General features: G+C 41.1%; 1 protein-coding gene across 1 annotated transcript; it reads right to left on the minus strand.

Annotated features, from left to right (window-relative positions):
- Positions 1-78: 78 nt before the first annotated feature.
- MXRA5 (matrix remodeling associated 5) lies at positions 79-21202 on the minus strand. The gene is made up of 7 exons (XM_059839710.1): positions 20662-21202; positions 18344-18559; positions 15938-16067; positions 15215-15605; positions 7644-12611; positions 6105-7005; positions 79-4576 (listed from the first exon to the last, which is right to left on the minus strand). Exons 1-7 carry the CDS (start codon positions 20841-20843, stop codon positions 2665-2667), a joined length of 8700 nt encoding a protein of 2899 aa, XP_059695693.1. The 5' UTR covers positions 20844-21202; the 3' UTR covers positions 79-2664.
- Positions 21203-26270: the final 5068 nt, after the last annotated feature.

Here is a 26270-nt window from a genome sequence, read left to right on the forward strand (position 1 = left end):
TGCCCTCATTTGATGGATGATTCAGCACATGGAGTGGTACATAGATTCAGGCCCAAGAATGTAAGTCCTAGAACAGACTTAGTTTCTCTGTAAATGTCTTTATTTCTACAAAAGTGACCCAAGATAGATATCCTGGACAACAGGCATATCAGCATATAAAGAGTATGACAGACACAACATATGGCCCAACACTGCTTGAGTGTAAAAAGCATTCATTTGATGTGTTTAAGTCGTGGTTACATTTATTTTGGAAGAAAATTATATTTTATAGGTCTCTCATTGGGAATATATTTTCATAAAACGGGTAAAGGCAAACATAATGGAAATTATAACACATTAAAAAAATGTTAAGTCCCCTTTTGAAGGAATTTTGCAAGCATGCAAGTTTGGACTAAAGAAAATGCCTAGAGCCAAATCTTTCATATCTTAGTCTCCAAAACTGCCATTGGCAGCTGTGAAAATTCTGAACTGAGGACAAAAACATGGTCTGATGCTTTGTTTGATCCTAAAAGATCAAATGTTTGAATTTGGGTTTGGATTCTGTTTACTTCTCTTAACATAAAAAGAAATCTACTTAATAGAAATATGCAGAAGTAATTCAGCACCCAAGAATATCTCTAAATTCCCATAACTGTTAAGTGAAGGCTGGACAAATGATTAAAAGTGCTTGACTCCTACTACAATGCCAAATGCTGACTTCAGACTCTTTTACAAGACATACTATTATTATTAAATGCTGTATGACCATTTTCCAAATTGGAAAACTACTATAAAGTTAAAAATAAAGGATCTAAAGATGTATCTGATATGTTCAAGGAAAATAGCCAGATTAGAAAGTACCACTCGGGTAACCTAGCTGAAAATCTTAAACGCTTCTTTTCTTTCTTCATTAACTGCTCTCACCATCAGCTACATCCCTGCCAGGTATTTAGGGACATGCTTCCCCTTGAGCACTGCTTGGTGATTTAAGGCCAAAGGGTTTAAACCATAAAAAAGAAACAAAGACATAATTAAGTGCTATTTAATTAGGCAACATATCCACAACTTTAATAAAGCTGTGTACAACCACAGATTTTTAGCCTGCACTGAATTTTTTAAAAATAAATTTTATAAAATATTTTATTATATAAATTGTACCCCTTGTATCTTCAGTAATGCCCTTCTCCTTTAATTCTACATTTTTGTTCTAATAAAATACCTTTTACTGTAACTAGTTCAGTTCTGTTTGCCATTATGATAAGTATACGTTTTGCAACAGCTTACTATTTTCTAAACTGTATAAACTTGTGGGGCAGGAAATCTTTGTTTTCAGCTTTTGCAAAATGTAAATATTAACCAAACACTTTACATTACTGACATGTTTTGATCAACAGAGAAAAAAAAAATAAAGCTTTTATTCTAACCATATTCTAAAATATGAGCATAAGTTTTATGAACAAGCAGAACTTTAAGAATTCAGGAATATCTGAGAGAATCCACATGTTTAAAGATAAGTTAACATTTCCAAAATTCTGATTGCTATACTTTGTTGAAACATGGGCATATTCAGCACCTTGTAGTAAATATTTCTAAAGCACAAGAGATAAATCTTCATAAAATTATGGACATTATCCAGTAAACAATCCTTGACTGCAGAAAAAGTACTACCATTGCAAATATATACTGAAATATTCATAAATTTCTATTATAAATCACTTTAAAAAAGATAATCAATTATACTAGTTTGTCTTCCCTAAAACATCTATAAATGAATTCAATAGAAATTGGGTCAAATACAAGTACATATAAGTACATATAACACTACATTACTTCAGGTTTTTTGACCTAACTCCATACTCCCACTGCTTGGAGTTCCTTATTGTCTGGAAAAAAAAAGAAAAAAAAAAAGAAAACCAGTGAATATATTCTTTGGAAAATATTTTATTTTTTTATTATAAAATGTACAGTATATTGACCTTAATATTATAAAACACTGTAATGTATCAGAGTCTTGTAAAGACCAATAATTTATAAAATGAGACCAATTTCACTGTCACTCTTTCTAGTCTCATAGTCAGATTAAAAAATATATATAAAATAGATAATGAATTAATTGACCATAGCATCCTTAGTAGCTGGCAAATGTATGTTCATATGTTAAGGCAGCTAATCTCTGCATGTATTTTTATTAAAATAGATCACTCTTATTTGCTAATTTAGTCTTTCATTTTGAAGAGCTGACAGAAGCATGGACAGAAAGGTTAATAATCATATTCTATAAGCCTAGATTATGAAAAGGCGCTGCAGGGTACAAAGAAAATTATGTTTTACTAAAGTACTTCTATCACTGCAGCTCACTTATGAACAGTTAATACTTCTTTGGTACTTTTAAGGTGCTTGTTAGAACAAGAAATAGCTTTGGACTATTGACAATAGAGTACTTTAGGTCTCATGCTATTGGATAGCATGAAAAACCACATTACACTGTCTTAACAATTTTAAGACCTTTTTCAATATGTTAGTCTTCTCAGTTCCAGACTTACTACCATACTGAGTACAAAAGAAATGCAGATTAATTCCTTTTTCTTCTTTTGTCAGCCATTGTTGCAAGCAGTACTTTCCTCATTGCACTCATTTGGCAGTGACTTGAACACCAGTATCCAGTCAAAGGCACTTGTTTTAATGTTAGAATATGTGTATGTAGGTTGTTTTAGAATCACTGCCTAGTATATTTTTAGCAGTGCATTTATAGAAGCCTGCATCCCTTTGAGTGGACTGCTGGATGACTAATGACCCCTGAGGATGGAGGAATTTGTTTCCATACAGACGGGATTGAGCTCCTGTTGTCAGATGTGATTTATCTGGAAGCTCCCATGTTATTTCTGCTTTAGGAATCCCAATGGCCATGCAGTTCAGTTTGACTGAATTTCCAGGTCTGGCATAAATGACAGGCGCTGGCTCACTGGTGATCCGAGGAGGATAGGCGATGACAATGACAGGCACAGTCATAACAGAAGTGCCATACTCTGTTGACACTTTGCACAGGTAAGTGCCCCTGTCAAATACAGAAGCCTCACGCACTGTCAATGAGCCATTCTCCATCAGGGAAAAGCGACCCACGGCCTGGGGGGCATCCATAACCATACCATTGGGCAGTGTCCAAGAGATCTGCGCCCGGTGGTTTGCCTGGGTGATGCAGTGAAGCTGCAGAGTTTCTCCATTGATGATGCTCACCAGGTTGTTGTACTGGTTGCTGATTTCTGGCCTGAGTCCCACCTTGAGGAAGACTACTCGTTCCACATAACCTCCCGGGTTTCTGGCTGTACAGCGGTAGGTCCCAGCATCCCCAGCAGATAAGCTGCTGATGTGTAAGATCCCATCCCTCTTATGGTAAAATCTGTGCAGGCGACTGCCACTCAGCACTTCAGAGCCGTTGGGAAGGATCCAGCTTGTGCTGGGTTTGGGGTTCCCCTGGACTGAGCAGTTCAGATTGATGCTGTGCCCAGCAATGGCAGTGATCCTTTCACTGACAGGGTCTCTGAAGGAGGGTTTCTCCAAATGCTCTGTGATGAGGAGCTGCACAAGAAGTCTCGCTTCCCCACCTTCGTTGCGCCCAATGCACACGAGCTGCACGGCGTCTGTCTGTCTCACCCCTCTGATGTCCAGCGTTCCATTGCGATGCACAGTGATCCTGTTCCCGTAGTAGGGAGCCGGTAAGATTACTCCTTCTGGAAAAGCCCACAGGACACGAGGAGCAGGGATGCCCTCAGCTTTGCAGTCAATAAGTTTCCGGCTGTCTCTGGTGGCTGTCTCCCGCACAGATGTTATTGCACTGAGATGACCATTGATTCTGGGAGGCTGAACATCAATGTGGATCCAAACTATCTTCCGATCTTCTCCAGCACTGTTCCGTGCTACACAAGTATAGTTACCACTGTCAGACCTTTGGGCCTTTTGGATGAGGAGGGTGCCATCTCTGTATATCTGGTATTTGTCAGACAGGGCAGGAATAGGCCTGTTGGTCGGGGAAAGCCAGGTCACTTTGGGAGTGGGCTCTCCTTTGGCTTCGCATGCTACTGTGACAACATCGCCATAAGGTACGTTAATAGCGATGTATGTTTTGTTCCTGATGGTTGCAGGCTCTGCCACCACTTTGACCCGCACTTTCATTTCATCCTTCCCAATCTGGTTTTCAGCATAGCAGGTGTAGTCCCCCTCCTCTCTCAGTCCAACATCATTGAAATACAGGGTTCCATTATCAAAGACCACGTATCGCTTCGTCCGGCTGCCGCTGTCGTCCGACTGCATGAAAGTATTGATCATGCTGCCATCTGGAAGACCCCAGGAGATCTCTGGGTTTGGCAGACCTGTGGCCACACAATCAACTTTCAGGTCCCCTCCATACTTGACCTTGTGGTTACTCTCATTCTTATGTTCTATCTTTGCTGGTTTCATCATCACATTCACTTTGAGGACCACGTAGTCATCCCCTATCTTATTGCGGGCCACACACAAGTAGTCTCCTGCATCTTTGTCTGTAACTGAATGAACAACCAAAGTCCCATTGCTGAATACTTTGATTCTAGTCTCCAAAGTGCTGTAAGGAAAGAAAAAAGAACCTAAAATGAGCTACAAAATCACATTTTGGGTATTAACTACTGAGAGAAATCTGTGGGAGAATAACAACTCAACAGTATCAAAAGAAAAGAAAAGAATAGGAGAGGAAAATTACTATTGTTAAATAATTAGATGGTCAGGAATTTCCAGGATATTCACCACCAAAAAGCAAATGGGAAAAAATAATTCTACTCACTTGTAACCAAGTAATTTTATTGTGTTTCATGACTTTAATGCTGTTTTTGATCACTAAATAATAAATTATGGTGGTTTTGACTCTTCTAACTGCTTGTACGTTATTCTATAACATTGAAATATGAGACCTTTGAATTATATAATACACACATGAGGCTATATGGACCATAATGGAGTCTGGTACCTCGGTCTTCAGCTGAAAACAAATAAAGATGAGGAACTTCCTCTGGCATTGGGTATAAATATTAAACCTTCAGAAAAGTCACAAAGAAGCAAAATTTTGCTAAGCTTTCCTTTTATTAAGGAAAAAACCCTCCACTATGCTAAAAAAGCTATTATTCCTTTCTACTTCACTACAGAATTAGTGTACTGTGGTAAAAAACAACTTCCTCAGTACCCACAGTTTTCTTCCCAAAGAAGATCTCCAGTATTTGAATAGCAGCCCACATAAAGATTATGAGGGAAAATGAAAAAGAAACACAGTATGTTTTTGTTACCACTATGAGGCATAAAAGGCAATCTGGATTTTGTGCTATATATTTTGTGATATACAGGTAACCTAAATATAATTTTTTTTGTCACTATAAAAAAAATTATGACTATGTTCAGCTGTGAATAAAGTTGTTCCAAATTATGCATTTAAATTACAGTGCATTTCTCATCTCTTTACAGTGCTCTAAGGTGAGCTATGAATAATTTATAGCACAGAAATTTGTTTTCAACCAAGCGTTAGTTACTGTAGAAGTGATATTTCACTTGATATTGCAAACATTGGAGAACACATTGTTTTAGGCATTTATATACAACCAGTTTTGCACAGACCTTATTGTGCAGTAACATTTGTTTATACATGATGTTTAAATTACTGTGTTTAAGTAATTATAAGCTGATTTATTTGCTCTGTATTTACTGTGTGTAATGATTTGGCTAAGAGATAAAATTCAACCATCCCGTTTCTCCAGAAGAAAAGCAGGCACCTCTGCAATATTATTTAGAGTAAGCACATTGGAACAAGCAGCACACAAGCTGTATATCTGGACTTTTTGTCGCGTTTACAAGTGGCTGTAAAAAACAAACAGTGGCAGCTTATCCTAAAAACTTGAAGCTAACTTTTCAAGAGTAATATTGCTTTCAAGAAAATTATGCTAAGATACGACTTTTATTTTTTTATATAATTTGAAATTCCTTTTTAACGATTGGGAGGATCATTCAAAACCCACAGAAGTCACGAATGAAACTTGTATGTATATGGGTGGGCTCTTTAAGTTAATCCAAACTGCAATTTACCTGCAACACTCCAAATAGTAATTTACCTGTGAAGGGAATCAATCATCCTTTTGGAAGGCAACCTCCACAATATTCGAGGCCAAGGGTCACCAGAAGCACTACAGTCCAAACGCAGGATGCCACCGTATGTTACATCCGTTCTCTGAGGAGAGCTCCCAGTGATCTTAGCATTGGATGCGTGCTTCTTCACATGGAGTTGTACTGTTCTCCTGGCAGCTCCCACCATGTTAGCAGCAATGCACTCGTAGGTCCCACTGTCCTTGGGGGAGACGTTGCGAATGTAGAGAGTCCCATTAGGAAAAACAAATAAGTTCCCATTGACAAACTGAGAAGGCCGGATTTGAGTGCCATCAAAGACCACCCAGCGGATGTTGGGTGAAGGTGCTGCTTTGGCAGTGCAGTGGATGTTAATACTGCTACCAAGGGGTAGGGAAATGTTCTCTTGCTTTTCCTGCTGGATGATGGGGGGTAAGGCTGCAATGTGCAGCCTCACTGCAATGCTGTCAGCTCCCGCAGCATTGCTTGCTACACATTTGTAAACTCCTCGGTCTGAAAAAGTTGCTTGCTTGATAGACAAGGTTCGATTTTCATGAAGCATTATCCTGCTTTCTGTGGCTGTGACTGCCTGCAAAATCTTCCTATCGGGGAAAATCCATGAAATTAATGGGCTTGGAGTCCCACTAGCCTGACACTCCATTGCTATGGTATCTCCAAAGTAGACCGTGACATCTCGATAGCGGGAAAGTAAAATTTTGGGCTGGTAGGCTACAACCGTGAGCACAACCATCATTTTATCTTCACCATGCAGGTTCTGAGCTGTGCATAAATACTGTCCACGATCCTGAAGCTGAGCATTTCGGATAAGGAGAGTACCATTCTTCCAGACTTCAAACCTTTGTAATTTGCTGTTGGCTGTCATTAGAGCTCCTGTGAAAGTGAGAGGAAAAAAAGCAAGACAAAGTCAAAGGGTTTAAAAATGTACATTATTGCAATAAAAAAGCCTTAAGTGAGATTCTAGGTTTACCCAACACCAATTACAACTTCAAAGGGCCCACATGACATCTTCAGACTCTCTCCATAGCACAAATTAGTCTTTGTTTCTATTGCAGAACTAACCACTATCTTGCAAACATGGACAGTGAGGAATTTTTTGAAGGGCTTGTTTTAGGATCCCTCTCAAATCTTTACGTAACTTTTCTGTTCCTTTTGCATATGAAGATGATACACACACCAATATTTAAGGCAGCAATGTTAACAAACCCATATTCAAAATATTGCTGTAATAAATTTTAACTGCTATGAATAAGCAGAGTTGGCTGCTTTTCACAGACAAAAATTACTCTTCAAAAACGAACTCATTAAATGATAGAGGCTTTCTTTTACTACAAGAAACACTGCAAATCTATCATTACTTGTAATGACTAGTTGCAATTAATCATTTTCTCTACAATGATTATAAGTCACAGGAAGAATTTTTCAGTATTTTGAACTATGCCTGTGATCATCTTGCACTTCTGTGCAAAACCCCTACAAACCATGCGGAAGAAATTTTTTATTTGTCTTACCTGTAGAGACTTTTGTCCAAGTAATAAAAGGCTTTGGTTCCCCAACTGCCTCACATGGGATAAAAGCATCCATTTCAGCAAGGATGGATATGGTCTGAGACGCTTTTGTGATAATTTTAGGTCTTTCCCCGTGTACTCTAAAATTAGTGGAAGACTGAATTACAGTTGAATTGTGTGGCATAATGCCTCCCATGTAAGGAACAGATGGAAATTTTTGATGACGATAATGGACATTTTTAAAAGGGTGAACTGTAGTGCTTATTTGTGGTTTTGTGCGCTGAGAGAGAAAGGTTGGAGGGGTGATCTTTATAACCACCCGTGGTGATGTGGTTGTTGTGGCGTGTGGCATTGGAGGCACTGGAATAGCTGTAGCTTTCTGCACTGTAATCCCAGTAGGTAAAACCTGAGCAACCTTCTTCTCATTTGTGTCTTTTGGCACTGGTTGACTAGGAACATCTGGTTTAGGATGCATATTTAAGTTAGGGAATATCCTTGATCTGTTGAAAAGGAATGGTATTCTGGAACTGGGGTAATAGGGGATCCCTTGACTTGGTAGTCTCCCAGCTGTGCCTCTGTTATCTGGAACATGGTTATTCCCAAAAAATCTTGAATTAGGATTGTATCTGTTCTGACCCTGATTACTGAACTTGCTTTCGGTTAATGGATTTTTTTTGTGAAATGGAGAGGCTTGCGTTGGGGCAGTTGTTTCTCTCTGGGAAGTAGAAGTTTTCCTGTCCTGGATGGTATGTGCTGCATAGGCTGTTATCTCTGGTTTGTTTGTGTAGTGAAGAGGCTGATGTGTTATAAAATAGCGAAGAGGGCCCTGTGTTACGGGAAGCTTCATTGTGCCTCTTACTGGAATGTGCTTTGGAGGTAGTCTTTGGTTTATGCTTGGTATCATTCCAGCAGGTGGATGGGGAAGACTTGGATTTAGCAGTAAACTGTTGTTTGACTTGCCACTATACAACTCATTGAATTGCTGCTCTTTGGACTGTATGCTAATCCTGTTCTGGTTAGAGGAAGGAGCAGGGTGAACATTCTGTTTTGAGGTCATCACTATTTTGTCACCACCTGCTCCAACTTGTTTTGCTTCTGGGAACCTTTCTTGATTAAAGGCATTACTCTCCTTGGCAGTATAATGAAGAGAAGGATACGAAGTGCTTGAAATGGAAGGGGGAAGAGTGACAAGTTTTGTAAATGGAATAAAAGCAGTGGATGTAGTAGGAGGCTTTTCAGTCGTCTGTGAATGATAAAACACATGTAACATAGATTCCTTTCTGTCCAAGGAAGATGGCTCTGTCGCAGCCTGGGAAGTTACAGATTTCTTTGTCTCTCTAACTGGAAAAGTCTGAGTTTCTGCAGTGCTGAAAGAGGAGGATAAAGTAATTATCTCATACTGCTGAGGTGGCTCAGCTTTTGCTGGTGTTTCTACGGATACTGTGAGCTTCCATGGCTCCTTTGAAACTGAGAAGTCCTTAAAAACTTTGACTGTGCCAACAGGAATACTTAAGTCACTCACAGTGGGATATGCCAACTGGAATGTTCCAGCAGTTGTTTCATTGACCACAACTTCTAAGTCGAATAGGTTAGGTTCTTCTTGAGATTTTGGTTTTGTTGATAGTATTGAACTGTTCATACATGCAGGAGAAGTTGTGGTCCTTGATTGTTCTGCCTTAGGATCCACAGTTTTAGAATCTGCTTTCGTGTCCTTCTCCGCAGAGACATTGTCTAACGAGTGGTATGCTGGCACTTCACTTTGCTCTGGCTTCAGAGGTGCACTTGACTCTTTCGTGGGAAGCGCATCATGTACAGCATATGATGATAAAATTGTGATGGGTTCAGTCACTGGAAGTTCCAAGGTTTCAGGGCTAGTAGTGTGTGTCATACGTTTGTCTCCAGGTGGAGAAGCAGTAGGCCTAAAAGAAAAAGTTGTGATCACATCTCTGATTTTTGTAATTTTTTCTGTGACACCCAAATCTGGAATTAAGGAAGGAGTGGATTCCATACGCTCCTCTTTCCTAGACTGTATTTTGGTGTTTTTAAGATCAGGACTTTTAAGAGTTGCAGAAGAAGTTTTGGTAACAGCTTCAATTTCAGGTGTCCTTGGAATTATAGGCATTGCCTCTGTGGTTAAAACAACACGGGGCAAAGGCTTTGGTCTTTGTCGGATTCTGTTTGGCCTTCTCCTTCTCCCATAAGGCCTTTTTCTACCGTGCTGAGTAACAAGTGAAGGCATGGTCTTTCTATATGGAGTTGTTGTGGTGGCCACAGTGGTCAATCCACTCATGGAAGAAGCCATTTCTAACCCCTCTGCTGTTTTATGAGGAGCATTAGCACTCTGCAAAATGAATATGGGACTTTGTTTTGGAATAGCCAAGTTTCTATGTTCCTCTGTCTGAGAATTGTCTGCGTAACTGCTGGATATGCTTTCTTGAGTCACTGTATTCCTCTGGGTTCCAGGTTCTTCTTCACTCTGAACCCTGATGGGGGTGACAGCTAGGAAACTGTTACTTAAGTCTGCCACTTTAGTATGACTTGTGGATGTTGTTTTGGGCTGGTATCTTGCACCATTGCTCTTTTCTCTAACAAATGGAAAAGTAGATGAAGAAACAGTAGTAGTGCCTACAGAATCTGTTGGGATGATCTCATCAAACTGAGAAGGTGCCGAAGTTATGGTTTCAACACTAATTGGGCCCACTTCATTTAACTTCAAGCTTTTCTCCAAGATGCTATGAAGATCCACAGTCTGAGACTCAGCAAGGAGAGTAGCATCAAGTGGTAGCTCAGCAAAAGCAGAATTTTCTTCAGGTATAGAAGATACAGTTTTGTCTACATTTTCCACTGTGAATAAACTGCTCTGAACATTAGGAAAGTTTGTCACAATTTTTTTGGTTAGAGTTTCTTCAGTAAGGGCAACTGAATCATCTGTCCTGACATCAAGATGCTGCTCCCCTTGTGGTTGTGGAGTTGGAGAGACAGGAGTCAAATATGGACCTGACAAAGCAATTTCTACAGTGTCCATACTTGCAGGTGTTTCCAAAGCCCTGGGGTTGGCGAATGGTTCCGTTTCTGACCTTATTAATACAGGCTGGACTGAAAACACTTCCGCGTTCTGTGAAGCAGTGACCGAGAACTGCTCATCTTCACCCAGAGGTGATGCATCAGCAGAGGAATCCACCACCTCAGCTCCAGTCTCTGAAGATGGAGGGCTGGCTAAGGGATAAGGGGCAGGAGTAGTTTCCTGGATGACTGATGGCAGTGAAGTTGTTACAGAAACAGTTGTAGCTGTTGTTCTAGGAAGATTCTTCCCACGGACCTTTGCCAAAATGTCAGCCCAATGCTGTGGATTAATCTGTTTGCTTGCCACATTAATTCTCCTTCGAGATTCAAATACTCTCCGGCCTTCTGCAACATTGCTGTCCTGGGTTCCATCAGGACTTTTCCAGATTTTCATTTTCCTTCTGCCCTTCTTCCCCTTTTTAATCTGAGCCTCTGGCACTTGGTCACTTTTTTGTTTAAAAGGTATTTCCCAGTCTTTTAGGCGGTTCTTTCTTCGTGGGAACTCCTCCACCCCTCCTGCCCCTGATCCCTCTCCATCATCTATGACCCGCCCTCTTGTTTTTGACAAACCTTTTGAGCCTGGGCGCTTCTTTAGTTTGATCCGTTTAAATGACCTGTCGGACACCATTTTATTTACTGTGACCCTTACAACAATCTGATCTGATCCCTGCTGATTGACAGCCACACATCTGTAATGGCCACTATCAGTGACATGGCTCCTTGGAATAAGTAAGGTACCATTGGACAGCATATAGCCTTTTGAAGAGTTTGATATATCATTGAGTACCTGACTGTTTGGAAGAATCCAGCTCAACTGAGGGTCTGGGATGGCAATTGCATTGCATGGCAAAGCTATTGGATCTCCAACATTTTTTTCAACTCTCACTACATCTGAATCAGCTACCTGAATAGCTGCAGGCTGCACAACAAGTCTGTAAGCCATTACGTCCACATCATCTCTCACTTGGGCAATGCAGTGGTACACACCTCCATCAGTGTAACTCACTGCTTTGATGATTAGTTGGCCACTACTGAGAATGGAAAACCTGCTGTCTTTCTCATTAAAAGGTGCCTGCAGTTTATTTCCATCTGGAAAAAGCCACTGAATGGAGGGGCTCTCAGAAGCTTTCACACTGCAGCTCAGCTGACACTCTGACCCTTCCACCACACTCTGTGCTGTCCTTGTGCTCTGATTTTGCTCTATCATTACCCAGTTTCTCTGCTGCCTGGTGGTTTTGGTATGAATTGTCTGAGAAAACACAGTGAAAAAAGATAGCACCACTTTTTTCCCTGTACTCTGACGCCTGTTTAATTGGATATTTATAAGAGGCTGCATCACCCAGGAAGGCTCAGCCAGTATTTGAGCTTTTACACCTGTGTAGTAAAGAGCATCATAATCTGAGCCTTGCCTGTACTGATAGCTTATTTTAGGCTCTTTTCTGAGCATAAGTTCCCTCTCTAGTTTAACAGGTACTTCACTGTAGTAAGCTATAAGCTTCCATAGTTTTTCATAGTTTTCTCGATTCATTGGACATTCAAAATCCAATGCAATTGTGGCATTGATATCTATCTCCTGAGCCTGGATTTGATTCCACTGCATTTTGGTAGAGCCTGTTGGTTTTTTGATTTCACAGTTCAGGTGGACTATATTGCCATGCTCATCAGTCATATTTAGAGTAATGTTCCATGGTGAAGGCTGAAGTTCTTCCAGAGGGAGTTCATAACCGTCACCATCTTCCTCATTTTGAGTACTGCTATTTTGCCTCAGTGAGGACTGAATTACAGGCTTCCTACAGGAAATATCTTTCAAGTTTTGAATATCTTCTTTCTGCAGTTGTTTTGGGCTGCTGCACTTAGCACACAGCTGTCCCCCTTCATAGGCTTTGTCCTTTTTGCATTTTAAAACACCTGAAAAAAAAAAAAGGGGGAGAAAGAAAATAAAAGGGAAAACAAGAGATAAATAAGCTGAAAAACTGTTCTAGAGTTAGACAATTCTCAGAAATATGAAATAAACTTCATGAGGATTGCATTATGTCACATGACACATAAGACAAGACTTACAGAACGGCACCTCTTTGTTTTACAGCTGATTGGGCACCCAATTCTCAATCTGGCCATGATTTCGTCTGACTTTAATGAGAGGATTGAATTCTCCATCCTTCTGAAATTTAGATTCACTGCCTCTGAATTAAATGCGTAGAAACCGAAGTGTGCAGGGCAACATTTAAATCAGTAACAAACTACTCTGTGTCATTTGTAGTGACAGCCTAATACAAAGAGGATTGGGACCTTTCAGCTTTCAAAAATATAGCATTTACCAGAGAAATGCTGGACTTCCTCATTAAATAATCCAGGAAGCTTTTTATTTTTTCTCTATTAATTAAGAACAGCACTAGCAGTACACAAAACATTTTACTGTAGCTACCAAAATGGGCTGACCAGTTCTTGCACTTACAAGCTATTTATCAGCAGGAAAAAAAATAAATTGCCACTTCTTCCCTAACCTCTGAAACAACTGCAAACTTTGTACAAAAAAAGGTAAAACAGAGAAGGAGAGCTAGACCAGGAAATTAGTCTTGACTCCTCTCTTCTGTCAATGCAGACTGTTGTCTGCAAAGTAACAATCATATATTTATTACATAATTCTGCTCACTCAACTGTCAAATGTACCTTAGGTTTTCAGTTTGGAACCATATAGTAAATAAAATTTATCACAGTTATTCTAGGAATAAGTATCATCCTGAAGAATAAGGGATCTTTGAAAGAATGAACAATATACTGATGAGTTATAAGGCAAAATGTCAGGAGAAAGGGAAATACACAACAAATTTTCATACCATTATTTTAATTGAAAATAGGTACTTTGCTAGTCTGAAAAATCAATTTTCTTGAAACGGTGTTAAAAATTAAATACATTATATATATATATATATATATATATATATATGTATATATGTGTGTATATATATGTATATATGTGTGTGTATATATGTATATATGTATATATGCAGTCTGTCACTTGCAGATTCAAACAGGATGTTTCAAAGATAAGGAGAAACTGGCCCATAATCAGCTTGGCAGTGGCTACACTAGTCTGAAGAAATTTAATAACTCTTTCTAGACAGAATTCCCAAAGAAGTTAATGTTATAGTCATATACAAAATCTGTCATACATGAAAATGGCATGGATAAATTATTCCTCCCTTCAAAAATCACTACTGTTTTAGCATAAAGAGGTAACCTAACTGAATAAAAATGCTAGCAAGCCAACACTGCACTAAGGAAGGAATGTTCAGCTAATATATCATTATTATAACTTACAGTAAAACTTAAGTACACCCATTAGACATACACACACAATTTGAATCAAGAACAGAATGTAAGAATATTAAAATGTAAGCTAGTGAAATATAGTATTTCAGTTAGGAAATACTGTATTTTCAGGACTCAAAAATCTGTTTAGTCAAGAAGACTTATATTACTCATTTAAGCATCACACATTCCTAAAAAGCACTGTCCTACAGTCAAGTGCAAAATTGCAATGAATTATGTATTCTAAGATGACAAGACCTACCATCATTCACCATATGTGCTCCAAAATTATTACATAAACCTTGGGAATCCATCACTTATTTGAGACATCTTCAGTTACAATTAAATGCCAATTCCCTTTTAATAATTTAGCAGAAGCTCTGGTGTGACATCAGCTCTTCTGCTGCACTGAGATGCCCAAACTAAAAACTGACACTCAAACCCCTCCTCCTTTAGTGTATTCCTGACACAGAAGCATTATAAAGCTCTCTTTCTTACTTCTGCACACAATCAGAAGCATTCCAGCCCAGGCATTGTGATACTTTTCTCATCTCTAAGACTGAATTAGATAAACAAGCTATTTTATAAAAAAAACCCCACATGGTTGAAAATAAATACATTGCAAGCACTTGAAAACACTTACTACAGATTTGCTCCATCATAAAAGGAATTTGTGGTCAATGAAGAAACACAGATGTACATGAAGAATACATGCTACAGCCTTAATGTTATTAGATTCAAAATTAAAAGGGCTTAATCAGGAATTTGGTAAACTGATTTCCTTCCTTCCTTGGACAAACAAGTTCAAATCCAATGTTACCACCTTCCATGAGAGGATACAGTCAGCAGCTTTGTTGGCTGAGGACAATTGGCAGCCCTTACCAAAGGTACACTGCTGTGCAAGAAAGTGCAGTAAAAAGTTATAAGCCCTTTCCAGTTATAAACTTTACTACCACTTCCATCATCCCAAATGTAATAGCTAATTTCTTCACTGTTAGATACATATTTTTATCTAATGAAACAAATCTGCTTGCTTTTTACAGTGTTTTTTAAATACACATATTTATTGAACAGCAACAGAACTTAGACATCACGTAGGTAAAAATACTTAGGAAATAACAAAACCATCAACACACAGAACAGGGGAAAAAAATCAATATTAGGAGTTCAATAAACATGGTAGCCGCCTATGCTCCTACCTCCAGAAACTTCATTCCATTCAAGGAGCCACTTCAAACTGCAGTCGCAGTCCCATGGATTTCCATGAAGGTAAAGATTTTCCAGCAGTGGCATGCCTTGAAACATCCCAGCAGGCAAGGTCCTAAGAGCATTTTCAGATAGGTAGAGATGCCTTACTGTTGACAATTTGAAGTAATCAAGGACCATAAATGTTGAAAAGGTGTTGGGGTGAAGCTGCTGAAGCAAATTTCCTTCCAGGTGGACAAGTCTTAGAGAGGTTAAACCATTAAAAGCATTTGGATGAATAAACTCAATTCTGTTGTGGTCCATGTGCAGTCTCATTAAGCTTGAAAGTCCTTGGAGAGTTTGGCCAGTTATGGCTTTCAATTTATTGTAACTAATTTTGAAAACCTAAACAAAAAACAAAAAAAAAAATCAATAAAAAAAACCCCAGAGATTATTTTTATTATCTAAATCCAAACAGAATAGCAATCAAGCAAATTTTTTCCTCCCATATTCAAATCTTTTGCACCATTGAAAAATGGTATGCTGGTCAGAGGTAGAATAAAACTGAGTGTTAGTTGGCATTCTCAAGTTAGGCATAGGCATAGTTAATAAATATCCAATGTATTTTGGGGGAAAGTAGTATGTTAATCCTAAAAAGGCGCTATAAAGAACAATTAGTTTTGCTTTCTGTTATTCACTTAAGTTAGATTTGAAATTTAGGAAAACATGAGCATTACCTGTAGAGACACAAGATCTTTCAAAGCACCATTAGGAATATTCTGAATATCATTTCCATGTATCATGAGCAATTCCAATTTTGTAAGTCCTGCAAAGGAGTTTTCGTATATAGACTGTATACTGTTGAACCTGGGGAAAAAAAATCACACATGCAGTTACAATTTATACACTGACTGTCACAAACTGCAAATGTAAAATTAGTATAATCTAACTTTCAGGAAAAACTGGAGGGACTTTATTGCATTGTCAAAAGGCCAGGAGTTACTGAAAGACTCCTACAAGGCCCAAGCATACTTAGCTCATGTTTACACTACGATTTCTTTCAACTCACTTTGTGGCACTTTAGCCATAAATTAGGAGTAAAAGTAATAAATAGGCATTCAAGTTCTAATAGTTGTCAGTATATTTTTCCATGCAGCTCAGTTTATAGAATGGAAATAAGTTAATGGCCTGTGGCCAAACCATGATGCTATGCAGCCTGGCAAACCAGACAAGCTGCAGTGTTGCCAAAGCAGCATTGAACAATAAATACACAGAGGTTTGGAGAGTAAACATTAAAAATGGGTTATCTCCCAAACAGCACAAGAAGCAGTAAGTCACATCCTGCTTCACTTACTGTTACAACATGTAATTGGCTACATTAACTAAAAACATAAGATCTAGGAATTGACCTTTCAATTCCATCATTTGAGTCTTGAAACTCCTCTTCAATAAGAAATACAGAAACATCTACTCTTTGAAAATGAATCAGTTTTGCTTTGGACAAGCAAATCAGGCTTTATTTGCCAGTTTGGAAGAGTAACATTTGGTGGCCTAGCTCTGTATTTGTGTTTTTCATATGTATACAGAAAATTCAGTGTATTATCTAATCTAGGCATGAAAAGCCTTAAAACTAAGCATAGAATTTTAGAGATTTTCCCAATTTCTCAGTGTTTTCGAGAAAGCAAGGGAAGACACTGAATGAAATTAAAATACTTTGAATACAGAGAAAATACTTTTGGATCTTCACCATGTTATCTACCTAAAGATCCTTAATTTGCTAAAAATTTATAACACCATATTGATATTTTTAGTCCTTCTCCTGATCCACTAAGGCTATAGCAGACATCTTATTCAAATTATTTATTTCAAAATCAGTCCCTGGAAAAAAAATATGAACTTGTCTAAATAAAAATTTTTCCAGAATAATTACCAGTTAGAAAAATAACCTTCACCTTTAAAGTACATAGCACTTTAAGAAGCAATATGATAAAGGCACTCTTTCAAAGTGAAAGTGCAACAACAGACAGTTAAGACTATTTCTTCCTGGGAAAGGACGCAACCCAAAAAATGTCATTTGTAGTGATGAAACACAAAGGGAGGAAATGTTTTTTATGTTAACAGTATATCAAAATATGTACTTTACTAAAAAACAGCCCAAATGCCTTAGTAACTTAGAAGCCCACTTGCCATTTTAAAAAGCAATTAAGGGATCTGAGTACCTAATTTTTTAATAAAGCTTTTCTGAGCACAAGAGCATTTTGAGAATAAAATTAGGCTTTAGGTGGATAAAATATTGGTGGATAAAAATTTTAACTATAGAGAAACAAAAAAAAACACCTTAACCAAGGTCACTATTGCCAGTCATTGCATGATCAGTTGCAGCTTAGGCTGCAGGCCTTGAGGTTGTCAGGGTGAGTTCATCATGGGTATGGGGCAGCCCTGACACCAAGCAGAAGAGGACTGTGACTCTTGCACTGTTCTGTGTCACACAATGACCCAACACTGTACTTTTGTGATATGAAGCCTACCAACAGCCCCTGCCTTCTTGTCTCAAAATCTGACAGATGTGAGCTGGCAATATCCTGGCAGAGAACAGTGAGTTGGAGTCTGAGCAATCTCTTCATGCTTATACTGTGCTTAGTTGCTTAAAAAAAATCACAATTCCAAAGGCAATGGATCAAATCTCTTTCCACTGTATTCATTTTAGATAGGCTATATCTCATTGCTCTCCAAAATGCTCCTGGGTTACATCATAGAATTTCACTCCTACTATATATTTTTTTTCTTACATCAGGTATAAAATTCCATATTCTGTAGAAATCTTGTAACACATTTAATTAAATATCTTTTTTTATCCACTCTAAAAGACTAAATGTTCTATTTGGCAAAAAAAGAACTCACACCGTGGTATAAAGATTTGTTAGAAAATAATAGTAACTTTTGTTTGAAACAAAAAGGCAAAGCTAATTCCTCCATGCCAGCAGCTGTAGTGTTTGAAATACAGCACCAATGGGTAAGAAGCCATCTCTGTGATTCCACTTGAGAAGTACACACAGAGGTCCTAGTTTGCCCCAGCTGCACAAAGCGTTCCAGGCGTCCGCACTAAGAGCACAAAACTGTCTGCCCCAAGCTGCCATACGAACCCGAAGTTGATTCTTTCCACATGTCTGGGGATTCGTGCTGGCACGGCTGCCAGGGAGCGGAAGGTGCAGTGGACCTCGGTGGGGAGGTAGCAGGCGCATGGCTGGGGGCAGCCCAGGGCGCCCAGCGGCAGCCCCAGCCCCAGCAGCAGCACCACGGACAGCGCTCCGGCCGCCACCCGCTCCCCCATCTTGTCGCCTCCCCTCGCCTGGCTCCTCCTGCATTGTTGTGGGGCAGGGAGGAAGAAAAGAGAGAAGAAATTATTATTTTTCAAAACTTTTATACACTCTTTATATATTTCAAACCCTTCTATACGTAGTGATTACCTGCATTGTCTAGAAAGTCTGTAGACAATCAAGGCCAAGTTCAGTTGGAAAGCCATTTTCTTTATTCCATGACATTTTCTATTTTAGTGTCAATTTTTCCTCCATTACTCACTTCTACTAAATACCTATTCTAAAAAAGTTATCCTATCTCCCTATGGTAATAAATTTTATAGGCTTATTCTGAACACCAAGAATAATACTCATCTCACAGAAAAACTAGAAAACTTTTAGGGATCTATCTAGCTCAAGCAAATTGCCAGGGCTCCCTCTGCAGTCAATGAAAGAAAAACAAACAAACAAGCCATAATCACTTGAAGATGAATCATAGCAGTTATGTACTTCATCAGATAACTAGAAATAGTACAGCTGAGCTTCATTACGTCCCAAATTAGCAAACTCACTTCACCTAGCTGCCTAATTTTCAGACAGGCTATTAACATTTGGTAGGGTAAAATGTGGCTCAATTCATCTCATTCATAATAGATATGGGGAATGATTGAGATAGAAAGTGAAAGAAAGAATTGGTCGGCCATAGATCTAGACTGTCATCCTTTGCCATGGGTTGCTCTGTGATGTTGGATATACTCTAACATTGCAATCTCAACCAAACATGTATTATGATGGATCAGAAATTATAAAGCTAGACAATTTGTTAAGCACAGACCTCAGAGGAAAAGCTTATAGTGTATCTACTAATACTCAACTTCACATTTTTGGAACTGCGCATCAAAGTCTGAATGGCTGCAACCATGGAGAGTCATTTAAAGAAGCACAGACAAGAAAACACAACTGTTATTGGCCTTCAGCACTAGCAATTTCTGAAAATCAAATCGTTTATGTACTGTCTTATTACCAGTTAAGCATCCTAACTCTGGACAAGTGAGTTTAAAACACTTCTATTCTTATTCCTACCAACAGAATAGTTTGAAAGCTTTTCAAATTAAAGTCATACAAGAACACAGTCTGGTATTAGTAACAGACATTTAATATTCCTGATTTTATGCAACACTGTGACAATGACAGAATTCACTTGTACTAGGTATTGTTAGTTCCATTAGTTATTTGCTTGTAGTATAAAATTCAGATTTTCTCAGATCTGCAAGCAACAAGATGCACATTTTTTTCCTAAGATTACCATGTGCAAACTATTACAGTTCAAAGGAGAGGCTCATTGGGATGAAGAGCTTTCCCAAATTTCTGTGGTCAAGTTAGTGGGACATTTAACATTCTTTACGAGACAAATAGCTTGTAATTTGTTTAAGAATTTTCAGGTGCTGTTTTCCTTACATTCTCCTTAATGAAAACTCCTTCTACAAAACACACCTACCCATTCAGATTCCTTTTGTCCCTTTCAGGATATGCTCACTGAGGTGAAGAGGAGGCTGCAGTGACTTGTAAGGGGCTGGGGAAGGGCCAGCCGGCGGGACTCACCGTGCTCTGCCCGAGTCAGACGGCAGCACGGCCGGGCTCCGCTCCTCCGGGATGCGCCGCAGCAGCTCGCACCGCACCGCCCCGCCACGCGAGGGCGCGCTCCGCCACCCCTCCGCCATTGGCTGCCTCCACCGCCCCGCGCAGCGTGCCGGCCAATGGGCTGCGGCCCCGCCCCAGTAGGCGGGGCGCGGGCGGAGCGCCAAGCGGCGGAGCTGCCCGCACGGCTCCCGGCGGGGCGGCGAGAGGGCGCGGCCGGTGCTGTGCGGCCCGGGCCGTGCGCCAGCAGCGGCTGGGCGGAGGGGGCTGCGGGTAGCCCTAGTCCCCCTCGGCTCCGTGTTTCTTTCTACCGTACCGGAGGACAGATGATTCCCATTAAGGAAGAATGTCCCCGCCGGACCGGGCGACGGGAGCGCCCGGGCTGGGGGCGAGTGCCGACACACGGCGGCACCGGCTGCGGAACGCCCGACGGCCGCCAGCCGGGCAGCCCTGCTGGCGAACCCCAAAACCCAGCCCGCCCCGCACCCGACCACGCTCCGGAAGCGGTGGCGTGCGCCGCTCCTTACCTGCGGCTGGGCGAGGCGCCCTCGGCAGGCGCTGCCCGCCGCTCCCGATGCTCCGGGCGGCTGCGGACAGCCGGCGGCGCGGGGCCGGCGATCACCTGGACCCCGGCCTCCCCTTCGGCACCGGCTCGCCGAGCCTCATCGCTGCCTGCGGTGGTCCGCCTCGACGCCGACTTAGGACTCATCACCCGTCATCCTGCGGGATCCGCCGCCGCGGCTGGGTCCCCCCGAACAAGCATAAGCGATGCGCGGCAGCCGGGCAGGCACCGCCGGGCGCTGGTTTATATTGACTGCTATTGTTTCCCAGCGCTCCTCTTCTCCGGGTGCCCCACGACCCCGCCGAAAGTCGAAACGCCGCAAGCCCTCAGCCCCGGCGGGAGCCCAGCGCGTCGCTCCGGGAGCTCCGTGGGCCGGCGGGCGGGCGGGCGATGCGGGCGGCTCCGTGCCGCCGGACGGGCTGCCTGGGCGCGCAGCTCTTCCCGCGGCGGCAGCGTCCCGCCGCCCGCCGCCGCATGGGGACCAGGGATGCGGGTGCCGGGGCGCCGCGCTCCGCCCGCCTCCCCGCGCCGGGCGCTGTGCAGGGGGAGGGCGCAGCGCAGCGGCTCCTCTTGCGGGGTGGGCGGCACCTCCGGGGAGGGGGCGGCTGCGGGCGGGCCAGGGGCGGGGGGTGGCTGAAATGGGCTCCGGAGCTGGCGGACAGGGGTCGTGGCAGTTGCGGTTTCGCGTGGGTTCGGGACCTGAAGCACACGGAAAGTTTGTCTGTGGGACCTGGGTACATCCAGCACTGTTGAAGCACTCGGACGTGCAGCTATGCATCTTGTGCGCTCGCACACATGTATACACGCAGGAGTTCAGCACATAATCCCTAACTGGACCCACCAGTCTGGGTTTTTTTCTCTTCCCATAGTGATATGGTGCTTAAGGACATGGTTTAGTGGTGGGCTTGGCAGTGCAGGATTAATGGTTGGACTCGATGATCTTGAGATCTTTTCTGAACTTAAAGATTCTGTAGTTCTTTGATATAGGTCTCCCATCACAACACAAAGAACAAACCTGACATTAATCCTTATACCTCATACTGGCACAATTCTGCTGCAGAGACCTGTATCCTGTCTGTGTGTGGGAATTTGGTCTCTGCAATCATACTCAAGGACAGACACTCCAATAAATGCATGTGAACAAAAAATCTCAGAACTGAAATACAGAGGAAATGACAGCAATAGAGGAAAAGACAAGAAGCAGTAATTAACCAGACTGAACGTAGATCTGGTCATTAATTGCATTTTAAAATCCACCAGAGAAGCAAACTTTAGTTTAAAGTCATTAAATCATTGACTTCCCTCTTCTCAACTTCTCTCTGGTATTAGCAATTGTTTCAGTACACAAAAGTAAGCCTATCTCTAGTCCAGTGAATAATGCATGATTCAGAAGACCATGCACTAATATCTAATTGGTCCTGCTGTGTGGTTTTTGGATATGCACAATTTTCTGTTCCCTAGATAGCCAACGTGGCCGTTTCCATCATCTGCTCTAAAAAGCCAAAAAACTCAGTCTTTCAAGTTGCAGAAATGAGCATGGATGCATCTTGAGTCAAAAGAATGCCTCTGAGTTTTAGTATGGAACTTTCAAATCCCATCTCCAGGTAAGTAAATATAGGAAATGGCATTATGTTCAAGGCTGTAAAACTGTGGCCAGTGGATCATCATCAAATTAATAGAAATAATCCGAATCCTAATCTATTAACCGGTTTTGACTTTCAAATGTGAGAGGTGTGATTATCAAAAGGGTTGGTGGACAAACCTCTTCAACTGTTAGCAATAAGCAGTTGTTAGAATCTGGACAAGTCATATCTTCCAAATGCATTAATAAAGTTTAGCTTTCAAAAGAAAAGCTCATTATCCATGCTGTTATTTTTTGTGTTGTGGTATGTTGTCTTTTATGTCATGTTAGCAGCTTAGCTCCATACAACTAACTTCCTCCAGTAAGTCTCCCTTACTTACCCACTTTGATATGGGGAAGGGAATTGGAAGGGGAAAAGTTTGAAAAATTCCATGTTGAGATAAAGACAGTTTGATAGGTGAAGCACAACAAAAGCAAAACAAGGAATTCATTCACTACTTCTCATGGGCAGACAGGTGTTCTGCCACCTCCAGGAAAGCTGGGTGTCATCATGAACAAAAGTGACTTGTGAAGGCAAATGCTGTAACTCCAGACATCCTCCCTTTTTGCCTTCCTGCCACAGCTTTACATGCTGAACATGACACAATATAGTGGATATCCCTTGGATCAGTTGGGGACTGATCCAAGGAGCAGTCCCAGCTGTATCTCCTACCAGCTTCTTGTGCATTGTCAGCCTGCTCTCTTGGCAGGGTAGTGTGGGAAGCAGAAAACACCCCAGCACCACATCAGCCTTGATCAGTAGTAAGATAAACTTAAATTTGTGACCACACTGCTTTGGTCACAAATTTAAAACACAGCACCATATAAGCTACATTTAAATAAATGCCAGAATAAAATATTGCAGACATTTAGAATAACACCACTGACATGATGTTCACTGTCTTCAGCATAATTTTATTTTCAGCCAAGCAAAGCCAATACCAAACCATATTGTTGTATCAACTCTGGATTAACAGTAAATGCATCGAGTTCACACGGTAAAAAACACACTACTTTGACAACAAAGCACATCCAGCTCTAATATATATGTTTAATTTATTGCAAAGTTTTACCATTTTTTAAATGTAAATTGTGAGAATAAAATGTATTAAAGACAGGATTTTTTTAACTGATGTGTAGTGCTTACATTTGGGGAATTAGCAGTAAATATTGTCCGTGAATTAGCAGTAAATATTGTCCTTGAAACTTGTAGATGCTACATGTGCTTGGACAGCCCTGTGGTCACAGTACTTTTTTAGTTTTTTACCTTGAGGTTTCAGCTATATTTCAAAAGGAGGCATTTACTGGTATCTAGATAGCTGCTGCAGCAGTATAATTTCTCAGCTGCTAGATTGTCTGGCATCTGGTACAGTAAATGGTTGGAAAACATCTTTACAAACTGTTTCATGTTTTTACACTGTGTATGCACATGAATGGTGAAGGAAACCATCCATGTCACTGATATTTGCCATTTCAGCTGTGGTACCTGCTGTTTACACAGAATTTACAAAGTGGTAGGAAAATATTTCAAAGGAACAAGGAAAACCAAGTAGAAATACTTGAATTGTAGGGAGCACCAAGGGAGTTTCTGATACAGTCATTTCTGAAAGTTAGTCTGAAGATAAAAGGCTGTTCACATGAACAAGAACCTGTTTGTTGTAGGTAGCAGCAAATGACAGGCTTTTTGGCAGGACTGGGAGGCAGCTAAGGGTAAGTCCAACATGAAAGTTTGAGGAAATGGTACAATTAGAGAGAATTGTCTTTCTTATTTTCACTGAAGTTCACTAATTGTGAAATACCTTCACTTTGTTCAGATTGGCAGTGTTTAAAGGAAAATTCCATCACTACCACTGTCCTTGTGGTCGCTTAGCTCACTGGCCGAGAAGTTACCTTCAACCTTCAGTAAGAGCCAACATCAAAGCACGGTTTTGGCAAACTATTGTAGCATAACTGCTCTCTCAGAAATAAGTTTTGGGTTTTCTAGGAGCCAGTTGTCTGTTTCTCGTTTTACAGCTGCAGTGCCAGTATGTTGCTGCCCTTTTCAAGGGCTCTTCTCTATACCCTTCTTCAGAAAACTTACCTCCTCCTTGCCTTCAGGTTTTCCTTTGTTTTTTATTTTTTACATGGTTTAGCTGCTCTTAGAGGTTTTAAGCTGAGAGAGAGTGGATTTAGATTAGCTATTAGGAAGAAATTCTTCAGTGTGAGGGTGATGCAGCACTGGAATGGGTTGCCCAAAGAAGTTGTTGACACTCCATTCCTGGAAGTGTTCAAGGCACAACAACTCCATGCAGCACTACAGGCTGGGGACACAGTGGCTGGAAAGCTGCCCAGCAAAAAAGGGCCTGGGGGTGTTGGTCAACACCTGGCTGAACATGAGGAACATTGGAACAGGCTGCCTGGGGAGGTGATAGAGTCTGGGAAGTCTTCAAGAAATGACTGGACATGGCACTTAGTGCTCTGGTTTAGTGGCACCACATGGCATGGTGGTGTTCAGTCAAAGGTTGGACTTGATAATCTTGGTGGTCTTTGTCAAACTTGATGATTCGCTGATTCTATTCTATGATTTTAAGGCCAGGTTTTATGGCACTCTCAGTAAAGTGGTAGAAGGATGATCTTTAAGGTCCCTTCCAACTCAAACTGTTCTATTATTCTATGATTATCCTTCTTGCCCCAGCTTCTGCTTCTTGGTATATCAAAGTGTACTGCTTTAACCCATGCTTCTTGCTGAAAGAATAGCTGTAGGTGCAATGAAACTTACAGTCTTCTTTCCCACCCTATTATCTCTGTCCAGTGCCATCCTTCTCAGTTGGGATTCTCTCTCAGTTTCTCTTGTCAAGCAGCCTCATGCAGGAATGAGAGAGAGCACTGAAATTCTGTTTATAAAACAAGACTAAATTTTTTGAAGTTGAAACTGATGGTTTTTATTTGCTATGGTTTAACAAAGCGAGGAATAGACCATCACAGTCTTCTGGATGAATAAGCTTGATGGACAGGTTGACTATCCTGACAGCTGTCTCCAAAAGAGCAGAAAGAGGGAGCCCAGAAGACTGAAAATCCCATGACTGACACACATGAAAAAGCACCAGTTTTTAAATGCCTTCTGTTGGAGCTGGTAATAAATTAACTATTGCTTTTACCACTTGGCAGCAAATGGGGGATAAATTTTTACAGATGAATTAGGGTCTTGTTTAACTTCCAGCAGAAAAATGAAGAATTCTAGAAAAGTTGATGGACTGCATTCAACTTTATGATGCAGAAAAACAAACTGTTAGCTTACAGAAATAATACCCGTGTGCTGTCATGACTTGTTCACTGCTTGTCTTCAGGCACTGAGTATTTGTATTGGGAGAGCATGCTGGGTCTGCTGCCAGTGTCAGTATTTCCTTTATTTACTTTTGATCTTTCATGTGTTTGAACTATAATGCCTGACAAGTTATATCACAAACTAATTGGAGTTAATGCTGATTAACAAGAAATGAAGAAAAAACTGGTCAGCAGTGTGGGAGGGAAAGCGATGCTAGGCCAAGGCTCACTGAGGTATGCAGGAAACACAGGCAGCAGAGGAGGCAGGGAGTTAGTAACAGAGGGTGTTAGGGGCTGCCACAGCCTTGGTGGGCCCTCAGCTGCCATCAGCAAAACAGAACTGTTTCTTGTGCCAGTGCAAACAAAAATGTCACACGGCTGTCCTTGCTTCCAGTGCCTTTGGGCATGTCTGGTGGGTGGCTGGAGCCTAGTGGCTGTGTCTGCAGGGCAGCTCCAGACGGGGATTGCATAGCTGTGTTAGCTTGATCCCATGTCTGCCTTTCCACAGAGTTTGTTTTCTTGAGCACAGCGCTGGGCTGACACTTCTGCCCATCACGTATCTCTGGATTGACTTGCATCCGGAGACCTTTGAGCTCAGGACAGACAAGAGCTGTAGACACTGCCACAGCTACACAGGGCTCTTCAGTTTC

This window comes from Haemorhous mexicanus, chromosome 2 (genome assembly GCF_027477595.1).
Source record: "Haemorhous mexicanus isolate bHaeMex1 chromosome 2, bHaeMex1.pri, whole genome shotgun sequence".
NCBI lineage: Eukaryota > Metazoa > Chordata > Aves > Passeriformes > Fringillidae > Haemorhous > Haemorhous mexicanus.

Coding starts and splice junctions, on each gene's coding strand:
- MXRA5 (XM_059839710.1), bottom strand. CDS start 20,843: ATGAGTCCTAAGTCGGCGTCGAGGCGGACCACCGCAGGCAGCGATGAG. Junction 12,612..15,214: donor ATGGAATGAAGTTTCTGGAG/GTAGGAGCATAG, acceptor TTTTTTTTTCAG/GTGTTTTAAAATGCAAAAAG. Junction 7,006..7,643: donor TTGGACAAAAGTCTCTACAG/GTAAGACAAATA, acceptor TCACTTTCACAG/GAGCTCTAATGACAGCCAAC.